Source organism: Aspergillus versicolor (assembly GCF_001890125.1).
Source record: "Aspergillus versicolor CBS 583.65 unplaced genomic scaffold ASPVEscaffold_2, whole genome shotgun sequence".
Taxonomy (NCBI): Eukaryota; Fungi; Ascomycota; class Eurotiomycetes; order Eurotiales; family Aspergillaceae; genus Aspergillus; species Aspergillus versicolor.
This window is the reverse complement of record NW_024467525.1, coordinates 2,779,102-2,799,133: the sequence shown is the minus strand read 5'-3', so window position 1 is coordinate 2,799,133 and position 20,032 is coordinate 2,779,102. Positions and strand designations below refer to the sequence as shown.

The window sequence follows — 20,032 nt, the reverse complement described above, 5'->3', positions numbered from 1 at the left end:
GAATTCGAGTCAGATGGCTGTTATAGACTTAATAAAATAATATTCAAGCGTTGTGACCTGAAGGCTCAATATATAAAGGCAACATGCTACAATACAATCAATCCGTGATTAGCACTACCTGGATATCTGCACGTATACAATGAAGACCTTTTATACACTCCTTGCCCTCATCCAGGCTGCAACAGCCCAAGTCAAGGGAACCCCGTCTGGCTTCGCAGCTGGCACAACCGGTGGTGGCTCTGCTACACCCGCTGCCCCATCCAGCCTTGCTCAGTCAGTTTACAGCCTTCCAGATATTCCAGACTTGCTAGCTAATCGTAACAGACTCAAAGAATGGATCACAGATAGCACCGCCCGCGTCATCCTCATCGACCGTACCTGGGACTTTGCCGGGTCTGAAGGGACCACATCGACACAATGCTGCAGTACGCGCACCACCGTCTGCTCTGGTGGAACTTCTGCCGGACAGGCCTGGATCCAGGATACCTGTACTGACGGGACTTGGGTTTCCTGTACGTACGATAATGCTGCTCGAAGCCCTCTGGATGTGGGCAGTAACAAGAGTATCGTGGGTGTTGGCTCTGCGGGAGTCATCAAGGGGAAGGGGCTGAGGATTAGGGGAGGGAACAGCAATGTCATCATCCAGAATGTCCATATCACGGTGAGACATCTATCTAGTATCTAGTATACTGCTAATCGTGTAGAACCTCAATCCGCAGTATGTCTGGGGCGGCGATGCCATCACCCTCGACGGCGCGGACTACGTCTGGATTGACCACAACAAGGTATACCCCTCTACAGAGGTTTCAACGGTTAGAAACAATAACTATATAGATCTCCCTCATCGGCCGCCAAATGATAGTAAGCGGCTGGGGCACAGCCGGACACGTCACAATCTCCAACAACGAATTCGACGGCCGCACCTCCTGGTCCTCCGGCTGCAATGGCAAACACTACTGGACACTGCTCCTAATCGGCCTCGAAGACTGGTACACCTTCTCCAACAACTATCTCCATGACCTTTCAGGGAGGGCACCACACATCGGCACAGACTACACCGACTCCAAGATCTTCCTGCACGCCGTGAACAACTACTTCAAGGACATCGGCGGGCACGCCTTCGATATCGACACGAATACCTGGTCCCTGCTTGAAGGGAATTACTTTGATTCGGTGACTACGCCGCTCACGCCGGACTCGTTGACGAGCGGAGCGCAGATTTATGACGTGGCGACGGTGGCTGCGGCGGGGAATTGTGTGGGCCAACTTGGGTATATCTGCGAGTGGAACCGATTGAGTAATTCGGGGACTTGGACAGACAGGACTGATGCTGCTGTGCTGAGCCAGGCTGCTGCGTATAAGGGTTCGCTTATTGGGCATATTGGGGTGGCGGATGTGCCTTCGACTGTCGTGGCCAATGCTGGTGTTGGGAAGATATAACTCTAGACTACCTCGTTTAAACATGGCTAGGAATGGGTTAGGAAGGCATTGTTCAGTATCATATCAATATCCTGCAGAAAGTAAGACAGTTCGATGAGGCATTTACAGCTCTTGCATACCCACAGGTAAGATGCTACAGTGCCATCAGATGAGGGTCTACGCTATCAAACAATTCGACGTTGGTTCCAGGGACTTCGTTAGTCAACTCGTTGGGGCAGCAAGCACTCTATATATCTGAAACCCGAGACCCAGTGGCCTGTCGATCAGGACAGAAAAGACCATTTTAAAGTTTGTGACAATCTTGGCAGATGAAGCCATTCCCAGCGCGTTCACGCTCATCTTAGCTATTTGTTGACCGGGATTGATAAATCCTGGCTCCCTATACAATTGTAGTGTGCTCCTTATTATACTTCAGCTAAAGTGCTAGGGTCTAGGAAGTATACTTCGAAGCTGTTGAGGCTTTATAGACGGCCGCGTGGCAGCCCCATCACTCCACACAAACTTCTTCTTTAGGCAAGACACAAACGTCGCCCTAAAAGTGATGATCCGATCTGTCATGCGATCGCGTCTGATTGGGATCGGCGGAACTCCTGGGGATTCTCGCTTGTCATGTCTTGTTATTGGCGTTCGCTTACCGAGTATGGGCCTCTTGTATAGACAGTGAATATCAAACTCGTGTTGTTCGAGATTGATTGAGCTGGAGTATAGAGGCGTATTCTGAAATGCGATATTTTAACTGCTATCGGGGTATAAAGCCTACGAACATTTCTACCTTTGATGAAAGCATACCTCCTTGTCACAGTCTATATCTCATTATGAAGCTCACCACTTCCCTCATCCCACTGCTCCCTCTGGTATCTGCCAACATGGGCATCTACTGGAGCATGGAAAACGTCACCTCCTCCGGCCTAAAAGACATCACCTTCCCCATGGCCATGCCCAACACAAAACACGAGACCGGCCTCTACTACGCCCAACAATTCCCCTTCATCGACGCCGGAGGCATCGGGTACACCGGCCTGCAGCCAAAGCCCGACACCGCCAACGGAAGCATCATCCACGCCGTCTTCTCCAGCTTCGCACCGGGAACAACAACAACCGATCACGCGAACTGCGCAGATGGCGCAGACGGCGGCCCAGGCGTGAGCTGTGCCGTTGAGATTCCCGCACCGTATGCGCATCTGTACCATCTGGTGATCAGAAACACGAACGGGACGACCTGGACGGGCATGCTTGTTGATGCGGACCGTGGAAATAAAACGCATATTGGCACTTATACTCTTCCGGCTGGCTCGAAGGGGATTTCGGGGTCGCATATGGGCTTTGTGGAGTGGTTTTTGTTCAATGTCCAGGAGGCAGAAGATAAGGGCGAGTGTGATACTATGCCCAGGGCTGCGGTGACGTTCTATCCGCCGAAAAGTAATAGTACGTCCTCTGGTAAGGGGGTTGGGGAGTTGGGTGAGCCGTATCCGTATGGTGGGTGTGAGGAGGATGGGAACTACCAGTGGAAGGCTGTGAATGGCGGGGGGTATAGCATAAGTGCTGGCTATGTGTAGAGCTTGGAAGATTACTCGCTTCGTTTGATGTGGGGGTAGATAGTGATGTATAGTAGAGCTCCTGTTCAGAGTCAGATACCGATGGATTGATCAACGGTACTACTCTGGCTTCTATATGTATATCAGCAGCGTCTAATGTTGAAGCTCTTTTGTTCTGAGATGTTGACAGGCGATATTATAAATTATAGAGGTTAGAATGATCCGCTGTCCATTTATATGCCGCTTTTGTCTAGTTCTGCTTAGTGCCGGGAGAGTTATTACTGCTCTGCTTACTTCCATAAGCCATCTGCTGACAGCTTGGCCATGTCATTAATCCAGTATCAGACGAATCCTTCAGCCCTGCCCACCATACAGATTCCGGCCTGGAGGATAGGGACGTGCTGACAGCACTAAGCATCAATCCGGTCATTGCGTGCGCCCCTATCAGGACCAAGTATATCCACCTCTTTGCTGAGTGACATAAATAAGCCATCCCTCCCTCAGGCAATCACTGCCACTTTCAAGTCTCCCTCCTTAACTGCAAAAATGTACGCCCCAGACTGGCTCCTCCATCTCATATACGGGGTCCCAGCACCAACAACACAACGCAAGAAACCCATGCAAATCCTCGCCGTGGGCATCTCTCGCTCCGGAACCGAATCTCTCCGCGAAGCCCTACACACGCTTGGCTCCGAGCACACCCACCATGGCTTCGACACCATCCTACCCCCCTACGACCTCGAAAAGACATACCGGCTGCTGAAGAAGAAATACGCCACCCTACCAGCATCAGGCTCAACCCCCGGTCCAAAGCTCACAGCCGAAGACTTCGACACAGTTCTTGGCGACTGCGTGGGCGTATGCGATCTCTTCGCTGCGGAATTCGCACCGGAATTAATCGCCGCATACCCGGATGCCAAAGTCATCCTCAATACACGCAAGGATCTCGACGCATGGTACAAATCCATGCAAGCCACGATGGGCTATTTCGATATCAACCCCGCCGACTGGGACTGGGTGAAGTCGTGGTTCTGCGGGGAGTTGTTCTGGATCCGCCAGGCCATGTGTCGGACGATGATGCCGACGTTCTTCCGGGGTAGTTTTGCGTCGAATGGGAAGTGGGTGTATCAGCAGCATGTTGCCATGGTGCGTGGGCTGGGGCTGCCGGAGGAGAGGTTGCTGGAGTGGTCGGTTGAGGATGGCTGGGAGCCGCTGTGTCGGTTTCTAGGGAGGGATGTGCCTGATGTTGAATTTCCGAATGGGAATCCGCCGGGGGCTTGGGCGGAGAGGATTGCTGTCACTACTGCGGAGTATCATGCTAGGGCTGTTAGGAATATGATTATCTTTGGGGCGGTTATCGTGGTGGTTGGGGGGTATACCATAGCCAGATTTGTAGTCTACCAGTGATTCAAGGGAAGCCGCTTATAAATCTATCACCATAAAATGGATTAGTATAGTGTGTTATTAAAACTAATAGGCGCACGAAAACAAGTGTATATACAAAGACTGGATGCGTATGCATCGTCAACAGCTTTCTGCCTGGTCAAACTGCTCGAGAGCCTCCGCACACTCTTGTAAACACCGAGAAATCTTAACCGTCAAAGCCGGCCGCAAAGGCTCTCCATAGATTTGCCGGAGATCAACCTTCTGTCCGTCCTTCATCAAGGCCTCGCTATCAGACGCGCTCATAGACGGCCGCCATCGACTCTGCAGTTCGCTACCTGATGGACCTTTGAGGAAATGAGGAAAGTCTACTTGCCAGGTAGGCACAGTTCCCACAGACTCCCAGTTGATGATTCCGGAGAGCTGTATCGGATTAGAGTTCGAACTTTGTACGATAATATCACGGTCAGAGAGATTGGAATGGTGGAGGACTCGGTGCTCGTCTTCATGATGTGGATGTGTATCTTCCCAAGCCTTTATTGATTGATACACTTCCCGACTGTATTCAGAATTCAGTAGCTCTGGCACTCTGCAGGACTCATCCGTTGAGCCCAGGGCAAGTTGCTGGAGGTATTCATCTTGGAGATCAGCTCTGGCGAGCATGAGATGCGAGCCACTGACAAAAGGGCCACGGTCAGCCAATATATCTCGTCGTTTTCCCCGAAACGACCAAGGCGACACGATGCGGCCTATCACAAAGTCAGGGTCGTCCTGGTCCTGACCATCCGACACACGGATCCACTTGGCGGGCTGTCCATTGACTCTGTCCTTGCAGCGCGAGTGGTATAGATTTCCTATCCACGGGAAGTCAAAGTCCTGCAACAGCTGCATGTGCCGCTGCATCTGAACGGTAAATTCGGCTTTGATATGGAACGGCATATCATCCCAGGTCTCTGATAGAGCGGTTCCCTCGGCGCATTCCTGCAGAATCCACTCGAACTTTATAGGGTTGGATGCTGAAGAGCAATAATCAATGACAAGGGGAACAGGGAGCGCGGTATACTTGCGGATAAACGCCATCGTGGCAACCTCGCTTTCTGTTTTATAGAAGGGCTCCACGGGCAGCGTCGCTCGGAATAAGTACTTTTGAGGAAGTCTTGGTGAGGAGATTAAATATAGCCTGTAGTATCCGCTATTCCCGAGGAATTCGACGTGGATGTCGGACGCATTGAGGGATTTGGTATTTAAGACAGCACTGACACGGTGGGCCACCAGTGCCTTTATAGCGTCGATATCTGGTGTTTCTGTCCAGACTGCCTCGCCATGATGCCAGTCAAGGCCATACTGGCTGGATTGATCCTCTGTTGATTGATCTGTCTGTGGATGAGCCTGGGTAATACTGCTGGGGTGGCTCAAGGTGGACTGCTTGATATCTGAGGGCTCCACCGTCGATTCGCGCATAGTATCATGACTGTTCTGACGCCCTTTGGATCGAAACAGCTTGCATCGAACCCATTTCCATCGGAACACCTTGCGAACCGATTCCAATCGAAACAGTTTCGGCTCAGGTGTTTGGACCATCTTGGAATCAGCAATCTTATATTTCAACCTGTGTTAAATCAAGTTATATGGTCAATTTGTACCAAGCAACTTAAGCTGGACTGTCAGTATAATTGAATAGAAAGCGCCGTCTAAGGCATACTGGATGTTGCTTTATTTAAGCATTCGCAACGGCTTCGAAAGAAAGCCGTACAAAGAGCCATTCATAATTTGTGTGGCATTGTATTCCATTCATTATCTAGTAGCTTCTGTACATAGACTACAGCACATTCCCTGGGGTGTATATCATAACATATCCGGAACCTGCTGGAGATGCGCCTGCAAGGAAACAGAGCGAAACTCTCCCAGCTGCTCCCATTTCTCCAACAGCAGAGCCGTGATATCAGGGTCTCGGATGATACCGCAGTCCCGTCTGTGGCCCCTTCGAGAGAGCGACTCATCCTGGCACGCCTATATATGTTAGTGAATATGGTAGCTCCTTTCGAAGTACTGGCTTACACGACTGCAGAAATAGGACATTTTACAGCGAGGACACCTCTCCAGCCCGTATTTCCGTGTCTCGCATCCAAAGCAGATACGCTGTCTGCCAACGACAGATCTAAACTCGGTGACTCTCTCGCAGAGCCGTAGGTAGAAGGGCATTCTAAAAGGTAGGATCTATTGCCGTTAGAAACATTCACAATACACTGGAGTTAGAAAAGGAAGGAATGCAGACCTTGATATGCTTCGGATTGTGAACGACAATCAAGTCTCCCCCTCCGTCCAATTGCGTCCGAGATGGATAGAGAATCAGCATCGTTAATCCCCGTTTCAGGAATTCTGTCGGTACACCTTCATAGCCGTATCCGTCAGGCGGGAATGCGAAGCCGACGCGCAGGTCGGTGTCTTCTTTATCCTTGACGACGACTTCGGTGCTGTACGTGCTGCTGCTCCCGACGATGACTATCTCGCCGACGAAGCATTCTCTGGGGTTGGGTGCTGGTTGGGAATTTGGTTGTAAGTTGGTCACCGTCTGTTCGGGGGCTTCGTGGGATTCTGTGTCGGTCGCGTTTGCGAGGACGTCGGCCAGTGCCTGCATCGCCATGGTGTTGGATGGATTGACGAGTTGAACGGGAGATATATCCGGGTGGCATTCTGAGTTGGAAGCCTTTATAAACAGGTAGCTTGCTGCTCGAAGTTTCTGTTCATAGATCAAGGCGAGGTGTGAATGGCAGTAGTGAATATTACAGTAATCCGATATATATATTGTGAATAAACAGCACAGCTGAACAAATAAGGTGCTCACGGAACTATCTATACAGGCATTCCGGAAGATATCACGGAATACCCAAACAGGAAACCCTGTCTGGTATTTACCTAGTCAGCACATGGTATAACCTATGCCAGGCAAGGTCCCTAATGATATTTGAGGCAAGTGACAGGTCAGGCCGGTATGCTCGGAGAATTTATATTCGGAGAATTTCGAGGTCCACAGTTGCCACGGTAGAGAACTGGGTAAATGTTTACATTGTTGATTAATGAGCAGTCACCTCAACTAGCTATAGCGGTCTGAAGATCAAATCATCTCCGTTGCTTGAGAATTCACGAACCTACAATCCAGGTGACCAGACTGGCTCCTACGCAATATCGGTGGGATCCTTGGCCTTCTAGTTTCCTTGCGGCTGCTAAGCTTAAATCCTCGATATGGTGTCTGTTGAACTTGATGCGAAAATCTTCCAGGGGCCAGTGATGTCTACAATGCGAAACAGGCTACCTTGCAATCTCATATAGAGTATCTGGAGGCGGAGGTCCGGATCACAGCGGCACAGCCACGCACGCCTGTGAAACACACTGCAGTCGTCCCGCCTCGGGTTCTACAGCTTCAGGAACGATTCCGTCTATTCCGTCGATTCCGTCTGGTGATTGTTGGTGACTGTTGGTGACTTGGTGACTGTTGGTGACTGTGGGACAGTTGTGTATGTCTGGTTGGCGACCGCAGCGATCGCAGGTTATCAGCCGAGGTGAAGTTGCACTGAATGCACTGCCATTAGCCAATCTATTTGCATCTGACGAATCTCACAGTGTCAGTGGTTGAATAAGGGCTTCAGGGACAGCTCATTAAACACAAACGCCTCCGGTTTCAAGTGTGGACACAGCCCCTGCGAACAAAGCTCTGTTGCAGGCAAAGCGGGACTTGAAACAACTGTCATACGCTTCTTCCAGCCTTATAATAATAGCGACGTTTTGGTGGCCGGGGGAGAACAGGGTTGCTGGCTAGGTAGACCAGGGTACGGATACCAGGCACCAGCATCATCTTCCACGGTCGCATTGTTCCAGTTTCCATCCACTCTCTTCCTTATTCTCTCCACTGTCCGCTCTGAGTCCTGCTGACCCCGCTGTAGCATGCAATTTTGGCCCCCGGGGTCGCCGAGGCAGCAACACCAGCAGGTCTGTATACACATCGCAGTCCAGACACGGCCCGAGCCCGGCTCCGGTTACACTGCATAATCATCTTCAGAAACCAGTCGAATGAGATCGCGATGCCAGATATTGGAGATGAATCGCAGATTTGCCCCCCCTCACGCAGCAGCCTATCGAAGAACGCAGGCCCCGATGGGCGATAACCGCCAGCAGGGACCAGCGCCGATCATGGAGGTACCGGATCTCGTTGGACAAGACGATGCTACCTTGTGTTCGCCCCAAGAGCGACTCCAAGAGCCTATCTTGCTTGGCGGGCGTGATCGACGAGGAGAAGCACAGGAACAGCCTGGTCGGCAGCTGGATAGCGGCGGGGCTTGTCAGGTAGATTAACTCGATGTAACAAGGCGCGGATGGCGAAGTCGAACAAGTGCGGGAGGAGACTGCGATGAGAATCAGCTAAGGAAGTCAAGGAAGAAAAGAAACGCACGTTGCAGGCTGAGCGGCGCAGAGGCAGAGCTTAAGCTTACACGTAATGGGGCAGGGCTGGCTGCCCCTGAATGATATCAGCCTGTCGTTGGGTCCTGAACCAGTCACCAGCCAGTTCTCAGCCAGTTCTCAGCCAGTTCTCAGTGTCGTCGAAAAGGAGAAGAGCCAATCAGCAGCAGCAGCAGCAGCGGCAATTCCCTGGGACAGATCTCGATCATTACTGCGTTGGGAATTTTCGCCGACGGTCCGCGCATGCGTGCCGATCGCCATGGCGCGATTGAGCAACGGCCTTGGGTTTCATGATCAGCATTGTCAGGGGCTTCTTGCTTTGTGCCAGTGGATTGATTGATTGTCTCTGGGGCTTTGTGGGCTTCGGCTTTGTGCCATTTGCGACTGTGGATGTGCTGTGGATCGTGTCTCCAGCACTATAAAAAGACCATGGCCACCACCACATCTCCATCTATCATCCTCACTCTCACACTCTCCCTCTCCTCACTATCTTAACCCAGCCAGCACCATGAAGACCACCGTCGCCTTCCTCTCCGTCCTTACCAGCGTCCTCGCCAAGGAGGCCATCGTTGGCGGCGACGAGGCCACCATCGAGGAATACCCCTACCAGATCGGCCTGCTGCAGGGCGGCTCGCTCATCTGCGGTGGCAGCATCATCGACAGCAAGTACGTCGTTACCGCCGGCCACTGCGCCGAAGGCCAGTCCGCCAGCGACCTGAGCATCCGCGCCGGTTCCTCCTCCTCTGACTCCGGCGGCACCACCGTCGGCGTCTCCTCCATCGCCGTCCACCCCGACTACGACGCCCAGACCGTCAACAACGACATCGCCATCCTCACCCTCGACGAGGAGCTGCAGTTCGGCGACGGCATCGAGGCCGTCAAGCTCCCCACGGGCACCGAGCTCCCCGCCGCCGGTACCGTCGGCACCATCACCGGCTGGGGTGCCCTCAAGGAAGGCGGCAACGTCTCCCCCACCCTCCAGTTCGTCGAGGTCCCCGTTGTCGACAAGAAGACCTGCTCCTCCAACTACGAGGGCTTCAACGAGATCACCGAGAGCATGCTGTGCGCTGGTGTTGAGGGCGGTGGCAAGGACGGCTGCCAGGGTGACTCTGGTGGCCCCTTCGTCTCCGACGGTGTCCTCATCGGTATCACCTCCTGGGGCAATGGCTGTGCCCGCGCTGGATACCCCGGTGTCTACTCCAGCCCGGCCTACTTCAGTGACTTCATCAAGGAGGTTACTGGACTTTAAATCAGTCTTCGGCTGCAATGTACATAGCATGATACGGGTATCATGATGCGGAATCATGTCCTACTAGCTAGGAATGACTGAATATATCTACGAAAACGAAACCTCAATCCATATCCAAAGTAAACTAAACTAAACTAAGCAATCAGCCAGTGCCTCTCCATCCCCTTGAGCTGCTGTATCCAACCCCCCCTCCTTTCCTGTCCATCTCGTAACCCCCACGCCCTCCTCATAACATCCTCCTCCGTCCTCAAATACCCCCACGGGATCAAATTCCAAAACTCCCTCAGCCGCTGCACAGCCCACTCGCGATAGACAGCATTATCCGTCTCCGCGCCCGCAATGAAAGTCGGCCACGACGTCGCCTTGAAGAACGGATCCGTCGGGCCGACTAGCGACAGGTGCGTGATGATCTCCGTCACCAGGCTCTCTGTATCGCGCAGTCCTGCCATGGGCGCGGGCGAGATCTGCTCCACGCTGCGCAGGATATATATCGTAACTGCATTCTGGTGTGCGAGTGCCGTGTGGATGCGGCTTAGCGTTCGGGTTGAGGATGGGTCGCCTTCTAGTGTTGCGGCCCAGGCGTATACGTTGAAGGATTGCACGGTGTTTAGCAGGTCGGATGCTTGGGTTAGGAGTGGGGTTGGGTCTGCGCCGAGCATTTCGCCTAGTGAGACGCGGTTTGAGAGTTCGCATGCTTTGAAGAGGGTTTGGAGGAGAGGCGTTGGTAGGGAGAGGTAGCTGTTTAGTTCGGCGCGGGTCAGAGAGGGGATGATGTCCCCTGGAAGGAAGGGGTCGGAGAGGGTGGTTGTGTTCATGAGAGTTGACCCGAGGATGTAGTATCTATACGCTGTTAGATAGATATACAACTATATAGTAGATGGGTCATGTTTGCTCACGTTAAGCAGTCCGATGTGATGCAGTCCCGGACCAGAGCTGCCGGTGAAGCAGGGCGTATTTCAAGCGTGTGCAGGTAGCTGATCAGTCGCAGGGCACCTTCGACGTGCGCTTTCCATTCGTCTTCTCCCGGACTGATGAGTTCGAAGATGATGAAGAGGTGGATGACGGCTGCGATAACGTCGACGTCAATGTGGGCAATGTCTTCGAGTGCGCGTCTCAGCATGACGAGAGCCTTGTGTTTGGCTGATAGCGCATCGACGATCGCATGAGAAGACCGATCAGCTGAATCGGAAAGCTGGCCATCCAGGCCTCGTCGGTGCAGGCACGAGATGTGCAGGGCCGAGTTGGCCAGGATGATATGCAGCAGGATGGGATGGTCCCTGCAGAACGGAATTAAACTCCGAAATGGGTTCACATCGCTGATGTCTGCTATCACCATGTCGCTGGACACGGTCGATGCAACTGTAGAACAGTTAGCCTGCTATAACCTGTTAGGGAGATGGCGCATACAGTGGGACAGATACCCCCGCGACGCATCATCCAAGCCCTGATACAGGGGATCCAGTAACGGCAGCTGAAGAGGCAGAAAGTCATAATGCCGTGCTGGAATCAAATCGTTCCCGGTGCTAATGGCCCTATTTGTGCTGGCTCTATTCGAGTCTTTCGCAACAGGATATGTCTTGCCCATCATCTTCCCCCGGCTGGCAACGCCCTCATTCCACACAAACAGCTTCCCGTACCCCAGACATTCTTGCCCGGTCAGCGCACATTTGCGACATGCAGGGACATCCCGGTCGCACTTCAGCCGTCGTCGTCGACAGTTATGGCAGGCCTTGTCAGCGGGGTTACGCATCGAGAGACCGATCTAACGAGCAACGAGCTAACACGCTAAGCATGGTCCGATCTCGGTCTTGCACGGAATATACCGATATACAATGGACCGACTGATCTCCAAAGCTTAAAACTCTGAGTTGAGGAATCTGGAGGCTCTGGAGGATCTGATGTGAAGCAGTGACGAAAGCGGGGCGATTTGTCAGCATGCAGATGAGGCTTGGCTTCTTAATCAGGAATAGGGTAGGGCTCCAGGTGGGACACCGCAGTATATACTTAAGGCTGGACGGCGAGGCTGAAGACAGTCGGATTCTCAAGATGGATGAGCACGACCGGCCGGTCCCTGACAAGACAACCCTCGAGAGGCTCGGACGAGAGCGTCCTGCCACCTTTCCAAACAAATGGATCGAGCTGTGCTTCTGCTTCTCGCTGCTCGCCTCGGAGCTGCTAGCTGTATGTCTGCCACCCTTTTATATTGGCCTTTCTAACTTTACAGGAATTCTTCATTAGCGGATTCAACAACCTCCTCCCTCATATAACAACTGCTCTCGATATACCCCCTGCCTCGCAGACTTGGCCAGCTAGCGTTTTCTCCCTCGTCACCGGCTCTTTCTTACTCCCCGCCGCCCGTCTGGCTGACATCTACGGTGCCCGTCTAATTTTCAATATCGGTCTTGTCTGGCTTATAATATGGTCGTTTATTGCGGGATGGAGCAAGAACTACATAATGCTCATTGTGTGCCGAGCACTGCAGGGACTAGGCCCGTCCATGTTCCTGCCTGCCGGTGTCATGCTCATTGGGAGTATATACCGGCCGGGGCCACGCAAGAACTTGGTGTTTAGTCTGTATGGAGCATTTTCGCCAATTGGGTTCTACTCTGGGATATGCGTCAGTGGGTTGACGGGCTTCTATCTGACGTGGAGATGGTATTTCTGGATTGGCACCATCATGACCCTCGTCGTGTTGATTGTATCGTCGCTCTCGATGCCGAAGATTCGACTTCCTTCTCAAGTATCGACCCTTAGAATGGACTGGTGGGGATGTCTTACTATTGTCCCTGGGCTGGTGTTGATTATCTTTACCTTTACTGATGGATCTCATGCTCCGGACGGGTGGAAGACCCCGTATGTTATCGTCACCTTCATTGTTGGCGTCGCCCTTATCTGTGCAGCAGTCTATATTGAAGGCTGGGTTGCATCTCAGCCATTACTCCCACCTGATATCTTCAAGGTCAAATACCTGACCCCTCTCTTCTTCGCTCTCTCCTTCTCATACGGCGTGTTCGGCGTATACCTCTTCTATGCCAGCTTCTAGTAAGACCACTCTCACTTCTAAAATACACAGCTAATGGTCTAGCATTCAAAACATCCTCGGCCACAACTCTTTAATCTCCGCCGCCTGGTTTGCCCCCATGGCCGCCGGCGGTCTTATCCTCGCCACAGTCGGCGGGTTCACCCTGCACCTGTTACCAGGAAAGCTACTCATGCTAATATCTGGTGCCGGTTATCTCGTCTCGATGCTTTTGTTCGCCATTATCCCTGAAGATCCAAACTACTGGGCCTACGTTTTCCCAGCAATGATCGCCGCAACTGTCGGTACAGACATTGGCTACAGCGTCAGCAACATCTTCATCACGACCTCCTTACCGCAGAACAGACAAGGTGCAGCAGGTGCAATCATCCATACTATCGTGTTTGTAGGGATTAGTTTCTTCCTCGGCCTGGCCGATCTAGTTGCCGCTCAGACAAAGAACCTCGGAGAGGCAGGGAGCTATAAAGCGGCGTTTTGGTTTGGAGTTGCTTGTTCAGGGGTTGCTATTGTTTTATTGTCTTTTATCCGGCTTGGAAAGGCAGCGAGCGAGCTTACTGTTGAGGAGCGAAAGCAGCTCGAAGAGTTGACAGATGGGCCAGGGGTCCGTCAATGACCTGTATCTAGTGCTTTATACTACGTATCTTGATCAAGTTATATCAGTCGCTGTCGCAGTTGCAGATGAAGTAGGTCCAGTCGATTGGGAAGGATGACGAACACGTTGTGGAGCGCCTTGTCTTCTGTCTCTCCGTCCGGGCCCTCTGGAGAAGGGACCTCTGGGGTTGACTCTGCTTGAGCCATGTTTGCAGTAGACATGGTCATGTCGATTGATACTCAGTGTCTTGAAATTTGATACATGAGTGCCAGCTGTTTTAGAGAGCTGTCAGACGAGGGGCATTCTAAAACTAGTCCAGTAACCAGTTAGTCCATTAAGTGATCTATCGAATAATGTCTATTTATAGACTCCTGACTACACAAACAGATCCCAGATATAGATCTATACTACCTGCTACCAAGGCACAGTCCCATTCCGATCCGTAAAAGTCCCAGACTCGCCCTTCTCCCCAGCAGTTGCCAGCTCCACGATCCTGGTAGCCCCAACCTCAGGCGTCGATCCAGCCTCCATATACCCCGACAAATTCGTCTTCACCAGCCCCGGACAAACAGCATTGACCTTGCCCCCCTCACCCTCCAGAATCCGGTGATAGTTTGCCACAAGCACATTCACCGCCGCCTTGCTCGCATCATACGCTTTATAGTCAACCGGGTACCAGAACACACTCTTATCAAACGAATACGTCAAACTGCCCATGCTGCTCGAGACAAAGATAATTGTCGGTGGAGTAGCCCTCGCCTTCCGGATAAGAGGCAGGGCATAGTGCGTGAGTACACCGGTACCGATCACATTCGGGGTAAATGTCTTGCTGTAGAGTTCCCAGGGTGTCAGGTCCTTGTTCAGGTCCATTAGGACGGCCGCATTGTTGATTAGGATGTCGAGGTAGCCGAAGTCGCGCTCGAGGGTGGCCACTGCGTTCTTAATCGAGGTCTCGGAGTTCAGATCTAGTTCGAGTGAAGATGCTGTGTGTCCGGCTGAGCGCAGCGAGGCAGCGACCTCTTCGCCGGCGTGTTTGTTGCGCGCGCCGATGATGACGTGGTAGTTGTGCTTGGAGGCGAGGATTTGGGCCGTGGCTAGGCCGATGCCTTGGTTTGCGCCGGTGATGAGGACGAGGGGTTGAGACATTGTCTTCTTGTTTTAAAGTGTAGAATTGTTATTGGAATTGTAGTGGTTGCTGTTGATATGGATGTTGTAACGAGGCATTGGCAGTATATATATCTTCAACATAGCACAACAACACTACCATATTATACGAATCTAGCTTTTGTCATCACATATACAATATTTCTCTATATTATCAATCTCAAATCCACCTGATTATACATCCGATGGAAAATTCCATGGCTTATAGAATACTGTATATTGCAGAGTCAACACCAAGCTAGGGCAATGAGTAGGCTGGAATATGCTATGCTCAGTCATAAATTCTGGACTGCAGCAGCTGCAGAACTGGCTTACGGCTTATGTCCAATAATACTTTTTCATGCTGGAGTTGGCTTATGCTGGCTTACGCTGGCTTATCCGGGAGGAAAATGTATGCAAGTGGAGCAGATCTAACAATCAACGATTTATTTTTTCACAAATTTTCTTTCAAAATGATATTTAATATGCTACATTAATTTTAAACATTTATAATGGCTTAGATCTGACGGCAACCCGGTGGTAGGACAATCCCCTCGTCCCCGATCTTGATACTCCCACCAAGGCAACACTTCGAACTTAATATATCACAGACGGGGTGGTCCTAAGCTTTCTTCGTCAAGCATATAAAATGAATCCTTGTTTGGCGTGGATAGCGATCGGATACTTTCATAGGTGGCGTGAGATCGAATCGTTATATTGTCAGTGTAGATAACTAGTGTCAATTTAACGATATATTGTCTAATAGTACCGCATCGCCACTATACAAGGGTATCAACGAGTATATATAACCGACATAAAGCACTTATTATACATTATCATAACTAATATCGGTTCTATTCCGACTCAACATCGCCCTCTTTATCAGCGACATCCCCGCTCTCAAGGGATCGACCGTAGTTCGACTTGGGCCCGAATTGATCGTCGTGTTTATGAGACATGAAGAGAACAATAGTACTGCTCTGTTAGTACATTGCAATAAATACTGGCACGATAGACATACCTCACAACGCAAAACACCCATCCCGGCCAGGCGAGAACAACAGCAGCAACCACTTTGGGGTTATGGCGGTAATCTGTCACGTTAGACAAGAAACCAATATAAAAGACATCACATACTATAAGTAGGCTGCCTCACAGCTTCCAACCGGAATGTCTGCGCTGTGTGAGGATCCGTCCCGGTAACGGTAGCATCATGCAGAGCTCCAATGCACTACCCAGTATCAATATCTTACACCACCAAAGTATCAGGTTGCCATACCGTCAGAGTCAAAGCCGAACTCAGCATCATCGCCGTCACAACGACCGCCGAGATCTTCCACGAGACACGGACATGTTTACACTCATGACGCTCGGGCCAGAACAGATCGAAGAAGAAGGCCGCCCCGAAGATAAACGCGACCGCGATCCCAACGAAGATATTATACGAGGCGGCGCCGATGAAGTCGTTATTGTGGAGTTTCACGCCGGGGTGTTGGCCTTGGACTTCGCTTTGCTGGTCGAGGTAATCTGCAGTGGCTGTTAGTCTATGTCTCTGGGGTGGCTGAGAGACGAACCTGAGAATGCAGCAGTGCCAACGGATTCAGAGCACACGCAGAGGATCATGGCGAGCTGGTAGACGACCATTTTGGTGCGGCGCAGATGGTAGGCCCGGTTGAACATGTGCGACGACTTGAACTTGCTGTAATGGATCTCGTGGAGATCGAGGCCCCAGATGACGGTCATTCTGGCTGGGGTACAGAAATAAAGTGGTTAGTCCAAGGAAAGCTGCGGATTTAAAATATAAATCTGGGGATGCCAGTCTGATCATTAGGAATCATGACGCAGCGCGACAACGCACCGCTCCATGAGAGGAATGCCTAACTGGTTTGCCCAGTGGCTGTTCTAGGCCATAGGATGATTAATTGCAACCACGCGACCAAGCTCAGGACAGGACAGGAGGCAAATTGAGCTTGACCTGTTTCTATCTTTCTATGAAGTCAGTGGGCCGTGACTGTGATGTCATCGGAAAGCATCCTCACGATGCGGATTGTTGCGACCATACACCGTCTAGAGGATCATTAATGGATATTACAAATACTCAATAATGGCTGGGAAATGAATGGCCGAAGAATGAATTGTTCTGGTTCAGTTGGGCCATTCCTTGGGTCCATCCAGAGTGACAGCCAGTCGACCAAGGAAACAGGTCCAGACCGGAGAATAAAGGAAATACGTCTCTGACTAAGATAGTTACTATAGGCTATGGGCCGCTATCTCCAAGAATCTGCTAAGAGACTATGATACACTTCATCAAGTCCGCTGGACGCGATCGGAGGAGTTCAAAAGCAGCCCGTGTCTCCGCTAATGGGTATACATGCGTAACGAGCGGCCTGAGGTCCAGCTTGCCGGATGCCAACAAGTCAATGGCCGTCTCAAAGGTATTCGCATACCTCCAGACGCTGATGATATCCACCTCACGGACCGCAGCTGCCCCAACATTCAGAGCTTGGTAGGGCCGTCCCATTCCTACAATCACCACTTTCCCTCGTGGAGCCGTGAAATGGATGCCCAAATTAGCACACACCTCTACTCCCGTGCATTCCAAGGCCACGTCCGCTGGCGTGAAAGAGGGGTGCGCAGATACTATATCCTTCGCGACACGAGCGGCGAAGTCCGCGTTATTCTCGCCCTCGTGCGAGATCATCGGTACCTGGGCCACGTAGTCTGCGTACCCATGCGTCATTGCAAAGTCCAGGCGACTTTGTTGCACGTCCACGATGCCGATAGTTGAAGCCCCCGAAACACGAGCAACGATGGCACACAGCAAGCCGATAGGACCAGCACCCACAACAAGCACAGACTGTCCAGTATGTATGCCGCTACGCCGAACGGCATGCAACGCCACGGAAAGCGGTTCAATCAACGCCGCCTGCTGATATGAAACGGAGTCCGGGATGGGGAAAACGAAGCTGGCGGGGTGGTGATACTTGGACTGCAGAGACCCCTGCACTGGCGGCTTTGCACTCGCAGAGCCCGTAAACTTCAGCTTCGGACAGAGATTGTAAGTGCCACGACGACATTGCTGGCACGAACTGCATGGCCGCTGGGGCTCGAAAACCACGCGGTCTCCGACCTTCACTGAGGTGACCGATGAGCCTACCTCGAGTACCTCGCCGGCTGCCTCGTGGCCGAGAATGAGAGGCTGGTCGATGACGAACATGCCGTTTCGTCCATTCTCGTAGTAGTGGAGGTCAGTACCACAGAGCCCGGTGGCACGAGGGGCTATGGCAACGTCGTCCGGGCCCAAAGTCGGGGTTTCCACTGATTCAATTCGGAGATCTTGGGATCCATGCAGGACGGCGGCTTGATGTGTGCCGGCGGTGGACATGATAACGTTCACGGGGGTTTCAGGGACAGACGAATCGTTGTAGGGCAGAACTATGCAACCAGCGGGTGGGAATGAATGAGCCAGAGATCCCCTTATAGAATAGCCACCGCGGAGTGAAATCCCGGGCGGCATAAACGCTCTCAGCAAGTTGGGCTTGCGACTATAGCCTTTATGGCTCGATAGGGTCTCGGCACGGAATTGAAGCCGGTTCGCATAGAACTCTTACGTGAAGGTAGTCTTATTACCCGGGACGAGGTAGGATTGTCTGAACTCAGACTTGGCTCTTCTTCCCTTGATAAACTTCGATCTCCATCCAATCATCTAGGATTCCTGTGGCTTAAAAAGAATGTTCTGTCGGGTGAGCCAGTGACTTATCAACATAACCATCAAAGAGCTCCATACGAATTTCATGGAGAAGATTAAGCACTATGAATGTTTTCCCAGCTACTTATGGTTAAAGAGTTCTTACGTTTGACTGTTTCCATACTTGTTTGGTATATATGCATCTAAAGTTTATAATTCCCAGACGTGACCTGCATACCTCCATCGACAAGAAGATCGTGACCGGTGACATAAGATGAAGCATCACTCAGCAAATACAATGCGGCCATTTGAAGATCTTCTGGTGTTCCAACACGCCCAAGGGGCGGCGCCTCATGGAATATTCTGAGCAGCTCCGGTCTATGACCGGCAATCGAGAGGTTCATCTCGGTGGCAATATAGCTAAAATGCCGTTAGCAACAATCCCTGGACACACCAGAAGGATATTAACCCGGGGGAAATTGTGTTCACGCGAATTCCATCAGGAGCAAGCTCGTGGGCCAGGCTTCGTGCCAGTGAGAAGACAAATCCTTTACTCCCCGCATAAGCTGCCAGGAGATGACCAGGGCAGACATGCTGCGATGATTGTGAGCAGATCATGACAACGCTGCCCTTGATACCATGTTGCTTCATGTTATTCACAACGTATTGCACTGTGAAGAAGGTTCCGGCCCCCTAGTTGCCTCAGTATTTCTTTTTATTAGAGGATGAGAGACTTACATTCACAGCATGGAGCTTCTGAAGGTCTTCCCACTCATGGTCCAAGAATGGCTTATCAACACAGATTCCTGCTGCCGTGATTCTGTTCCACATTAGCACTTCAGTATGATCTTTAACTAGGATATCTGGTTAGGTCTAACACTCCGTGGATGCAGTTCAATTTCTCTATGATCATGGCGAAAGTGCGGTCCATGTCCTCCTTCTGGGTCAAGTCACAGCTTTAAAGATCAGCCCTTAGTTCAGAAGCAATATCTGCAGTTCAGTTCAGCATTACCGATAATAGAGGAGTCTATCGGGAGTGGAATTCTGCCACTCGAGAAAGAGGGCGTCCGGCTCGGGGAGGATGTCGGTAACAACTACAGTGGCACCAGCATCCAAACATATCCTCGACAGCGCCATGCCAATACCACGACCGCCGCCTGTTAGAGAGTCAGGCACCGGATATCTCCAGCTTGGGGAAAACCTCCGTACCAGTCACAAGGATCACTCGGCCACTAAGGCTGAGACGAGCCGCCACAGGGAGCCCTGGTTTCGTTTGAGACATGATGTCGGATGTTAGATTCTTTTAAAGAGATTTGATGACTCGAGAGGGAAATATTAACCCACCGAAATAACAATTTATATTCACGTTGCATGTGCTGGGGGTTATATCAGCCCCAGCCGGTAGAGAATGGCTACGGGATCCATATCCCGTCAACGCCATTAATGATAATTATGATGTTCGAATATAGTCCAGCTTTTCCTGATCATAAATATCCTGAGGATATTC

At 51.5% G+C, this 20,032-nt stretch overlaps 12 protein-coding genes across 12 annotated transcripts; 5 read left to right on the top strand and 7 right to left on the bottom strand.

Annotated features, from left to right (window-relative positions):
* Positions 1-139: 139 nt before the first annotated feature.
* On the top strand, positions 140-1,440 carry ASPVEDRAFT_124007 (polysaccharide lyase family 1 protein; the record flags this gene model as incomplete). The annotated part of the gene is made up of 4 exons (XM_040806142.1): positions 140-273; positions 325-661; positions 705-812; positions 835-1,440. 4 exons carry the CDS (start codon positions 140-142, stop codon positions 1,438-1,440), a joined length of 1,185 nt encoding a protein of 394 aa, XP_040664614.1.
* Positions 1,441-2,255: 815 nt separating this feature from the next.
* Positions 2,256-2,996, top strand: ASPVEDRAFT_80479 (uncharacterized protein; the record flags this gene model as incomplete). The annotated part of the gene is made up of 1 exon (XM_040816877.1): positions 2,256-2,996. The coding sequence occupies one exon, from the start codon at positions 2,256-2,258 to the stop codon at positions 2,994-2,996; it is 741 nt and encodes a 246-aa protein (XP_040664613.1).
* Positions 2,997-3,508: 512 nt separating this feature from the next.
* On the top strand, positions 3,509-4,425 carry ASPVEDRAFT_38338 (sulfotransferase family protein). The gene has a single exon (XM_040811680.1). The coding sequence runs from the start codon at positions 3,522-3,524 to the stop codon at positions 4,380-4,382; it is 861 nt and encodes a 286-aa protein (XP_040664612.1). The 5' UTR covers positions 3,509-3,521; the 3' UTR covers positions 4,383-4,425.
* A 74-nt stretch (positions 4,426-4,499) lies between these two features.
* ASPVEDRAFT_25695 (uncharacterized protein) lies at positions 4,500-5,939 on the bottom strand (the record flags this gene model as incomplete). Its single annotated transcript, XM_040809806.1, has 1 exon — positions 4,500-5,939. One exon carries the CDS (start codon positions 5,937-5,939, stop codon positions 4,500-4,502), a length of 1,440 nt encoding a protein of 479 aa, XP_040664611.1.
* A 521-nt stretch (positions 5,940-6,460) lies between these two features.
* Positions 6,461-7,127, bottom strand: ASPVEDRAFT_69380 (uncharacterized protein; the record flags this gene model as incomplete). Its single annotated transcript, XM_040816019.1, has 2 exons — positions 6,634-7,127; positions 6,461-6,575 (listed from the first exon to the last, which is right to left on the bottom strand). Coding segments are annotated over exons 1-2 (483 nt in total), but the record flags the coding sequence as incomplete, so codon positions are not given.
* Positions 7,128-9,321: 2,194 nt separating this feature from the next.
* Positions 9,322-10,062, top strand: ASPVEDRAFT_80476 (serine protease; the record flags this gene model as incomplete). Its single annotated transcript, XM_040816876.1, has 1 exon — positions 9,322-10,062. One exon carries the CDS (start codon positions 9,322-9,324, stop codon positions 10,060-10,062), a length of 741 nt encoding a protein of 246 aa, XP_040664609.1.
* On the bottom strand, positions 9,892-11,935 carry ASPVEDRAFT_186597 (Zn(II)2Cys6 transcription factor). The gene is made up of 3 exons (XM_040808982.1): positions 11,470-11,935; positions 10,959-11,421; positions 9,892-10,902 (listed from the first exon to the last, which is right to left on the bottom strand). The coding sequence occupies exons 1-3, from the start codon at positions 11,810-11,812 to the stop codon at positions 10,197-10,199; spliced, it is 1,512 nt and encodes a 503-aa protein (XP_040664608.1). The 5' UTR covers positions 11,813-11,935; the 3' UTR covers positions 9,892-10,196.
* Positions 11,936-12,108: 173 nt separating this feature from the next.
* Positions 12,109-13,715, top strand: ASPVEDRAFT_80474 (uncharacterized protein; the record flags this gene model as incomplete). Its single annotated transcript, XM_040816875.1, has 3 exons — positions 12,109-12,243; positions 12,287-13,104; positions 13,148-13,715. The coding sequence occupies 3 exons, from the start codon at positions 12,109-12,111 to the stop codon at positions 13,713-13,715; spliced, it is 1,521 nt and encodes a 506-aa protein (XP_040664607.1).
* Positions 13,716-14,072: 357 nt separating this feature from the next.
* ASPVEDRAFT_485049 (uncharacterized protein) lies at positions 14,073-14,940 on the bottom strand. Its single transcript, XM_040814016.1, has one exon. The coding sequence runs from the start codon at positions 14,838-14,840 to the stop codon at positions 14,109-14,111; it is 732 nt and encodes a 243-aa protein (XP_040664606.1). The 5' UTR covers positions 14,841-14,940; the 3' UTR covers positions 14,073-14,108.
* A 715-nt stretch (positions 14,941-15,655) lies between these two features.
* On the bottom strand, positions 15,656-16,645 carry ASPVEDRAFT_38333 (uncharacterized protein). The gene is made up of 5 exons (XM_040811679.1): positions 16,412-16,645; positions 16,117-16,364; positions 15,975-16,068; positions 15,859-15,931; positions 15,656-15,812 (listed from the first exon to the last, which is right to left on the bottom strand). The coding sequence occupies exons 1-5, from the start codon at positions 16,578-16,580 to the stop codon at positions 15,692-15,694; spliced, it is 705 nt and encodes a 234-aa protein (XP_040664605.1). The 5' UTR covers positions 16,581-16,645; the 3' UTR covers positions 15,656-15,691.
* Positions 16,646-17,121: 476 nt separating this feature from the next.
* ASPVEDRAFT_50441 (NAD(P)-dependent alcohol dehydrogenase) lies at positions 17,122-18,222 on the bottom strand (the record flags this gene model as incomplete). The annotated part of the gene is made up of 1 exon (XM_040814308.1): positions 17,122-18,222. The coding sequence occupies one exon, from the start codon at positions 18,220-18,222 to the stop codon at positions 17,122-17,124; it is 1,101 nt and encodes a 366-aa protein (XP_040664604.1).
* Positions 18,223-18,728: 506 nt separating this feature from the next.
* ASPVEDRAFT_80470 (SDR family NAD(P)-dependent oxidoreductase) lies at positions 18,729-19,807 on the bottom strand (the record flags this gene model as incomplete). Its single annotated transcript, XM_040816874.1, has 6 exons — positions 18,729-18,945; positions 18,995-19,218; positions 19,264-19,345; positions 19,404-19,481; positions 19,538-19,682; positions 19,735-19,807. 6 exons carry the CDS (start codon positions 19,805-19,807, stop codon positions 18,729-18,731), a joined length of 819 nt encoding a protein of 272 aa, XP_040664603.1.
* Positions 19,808-20,032: the final 225 nt, after the last annotated feature.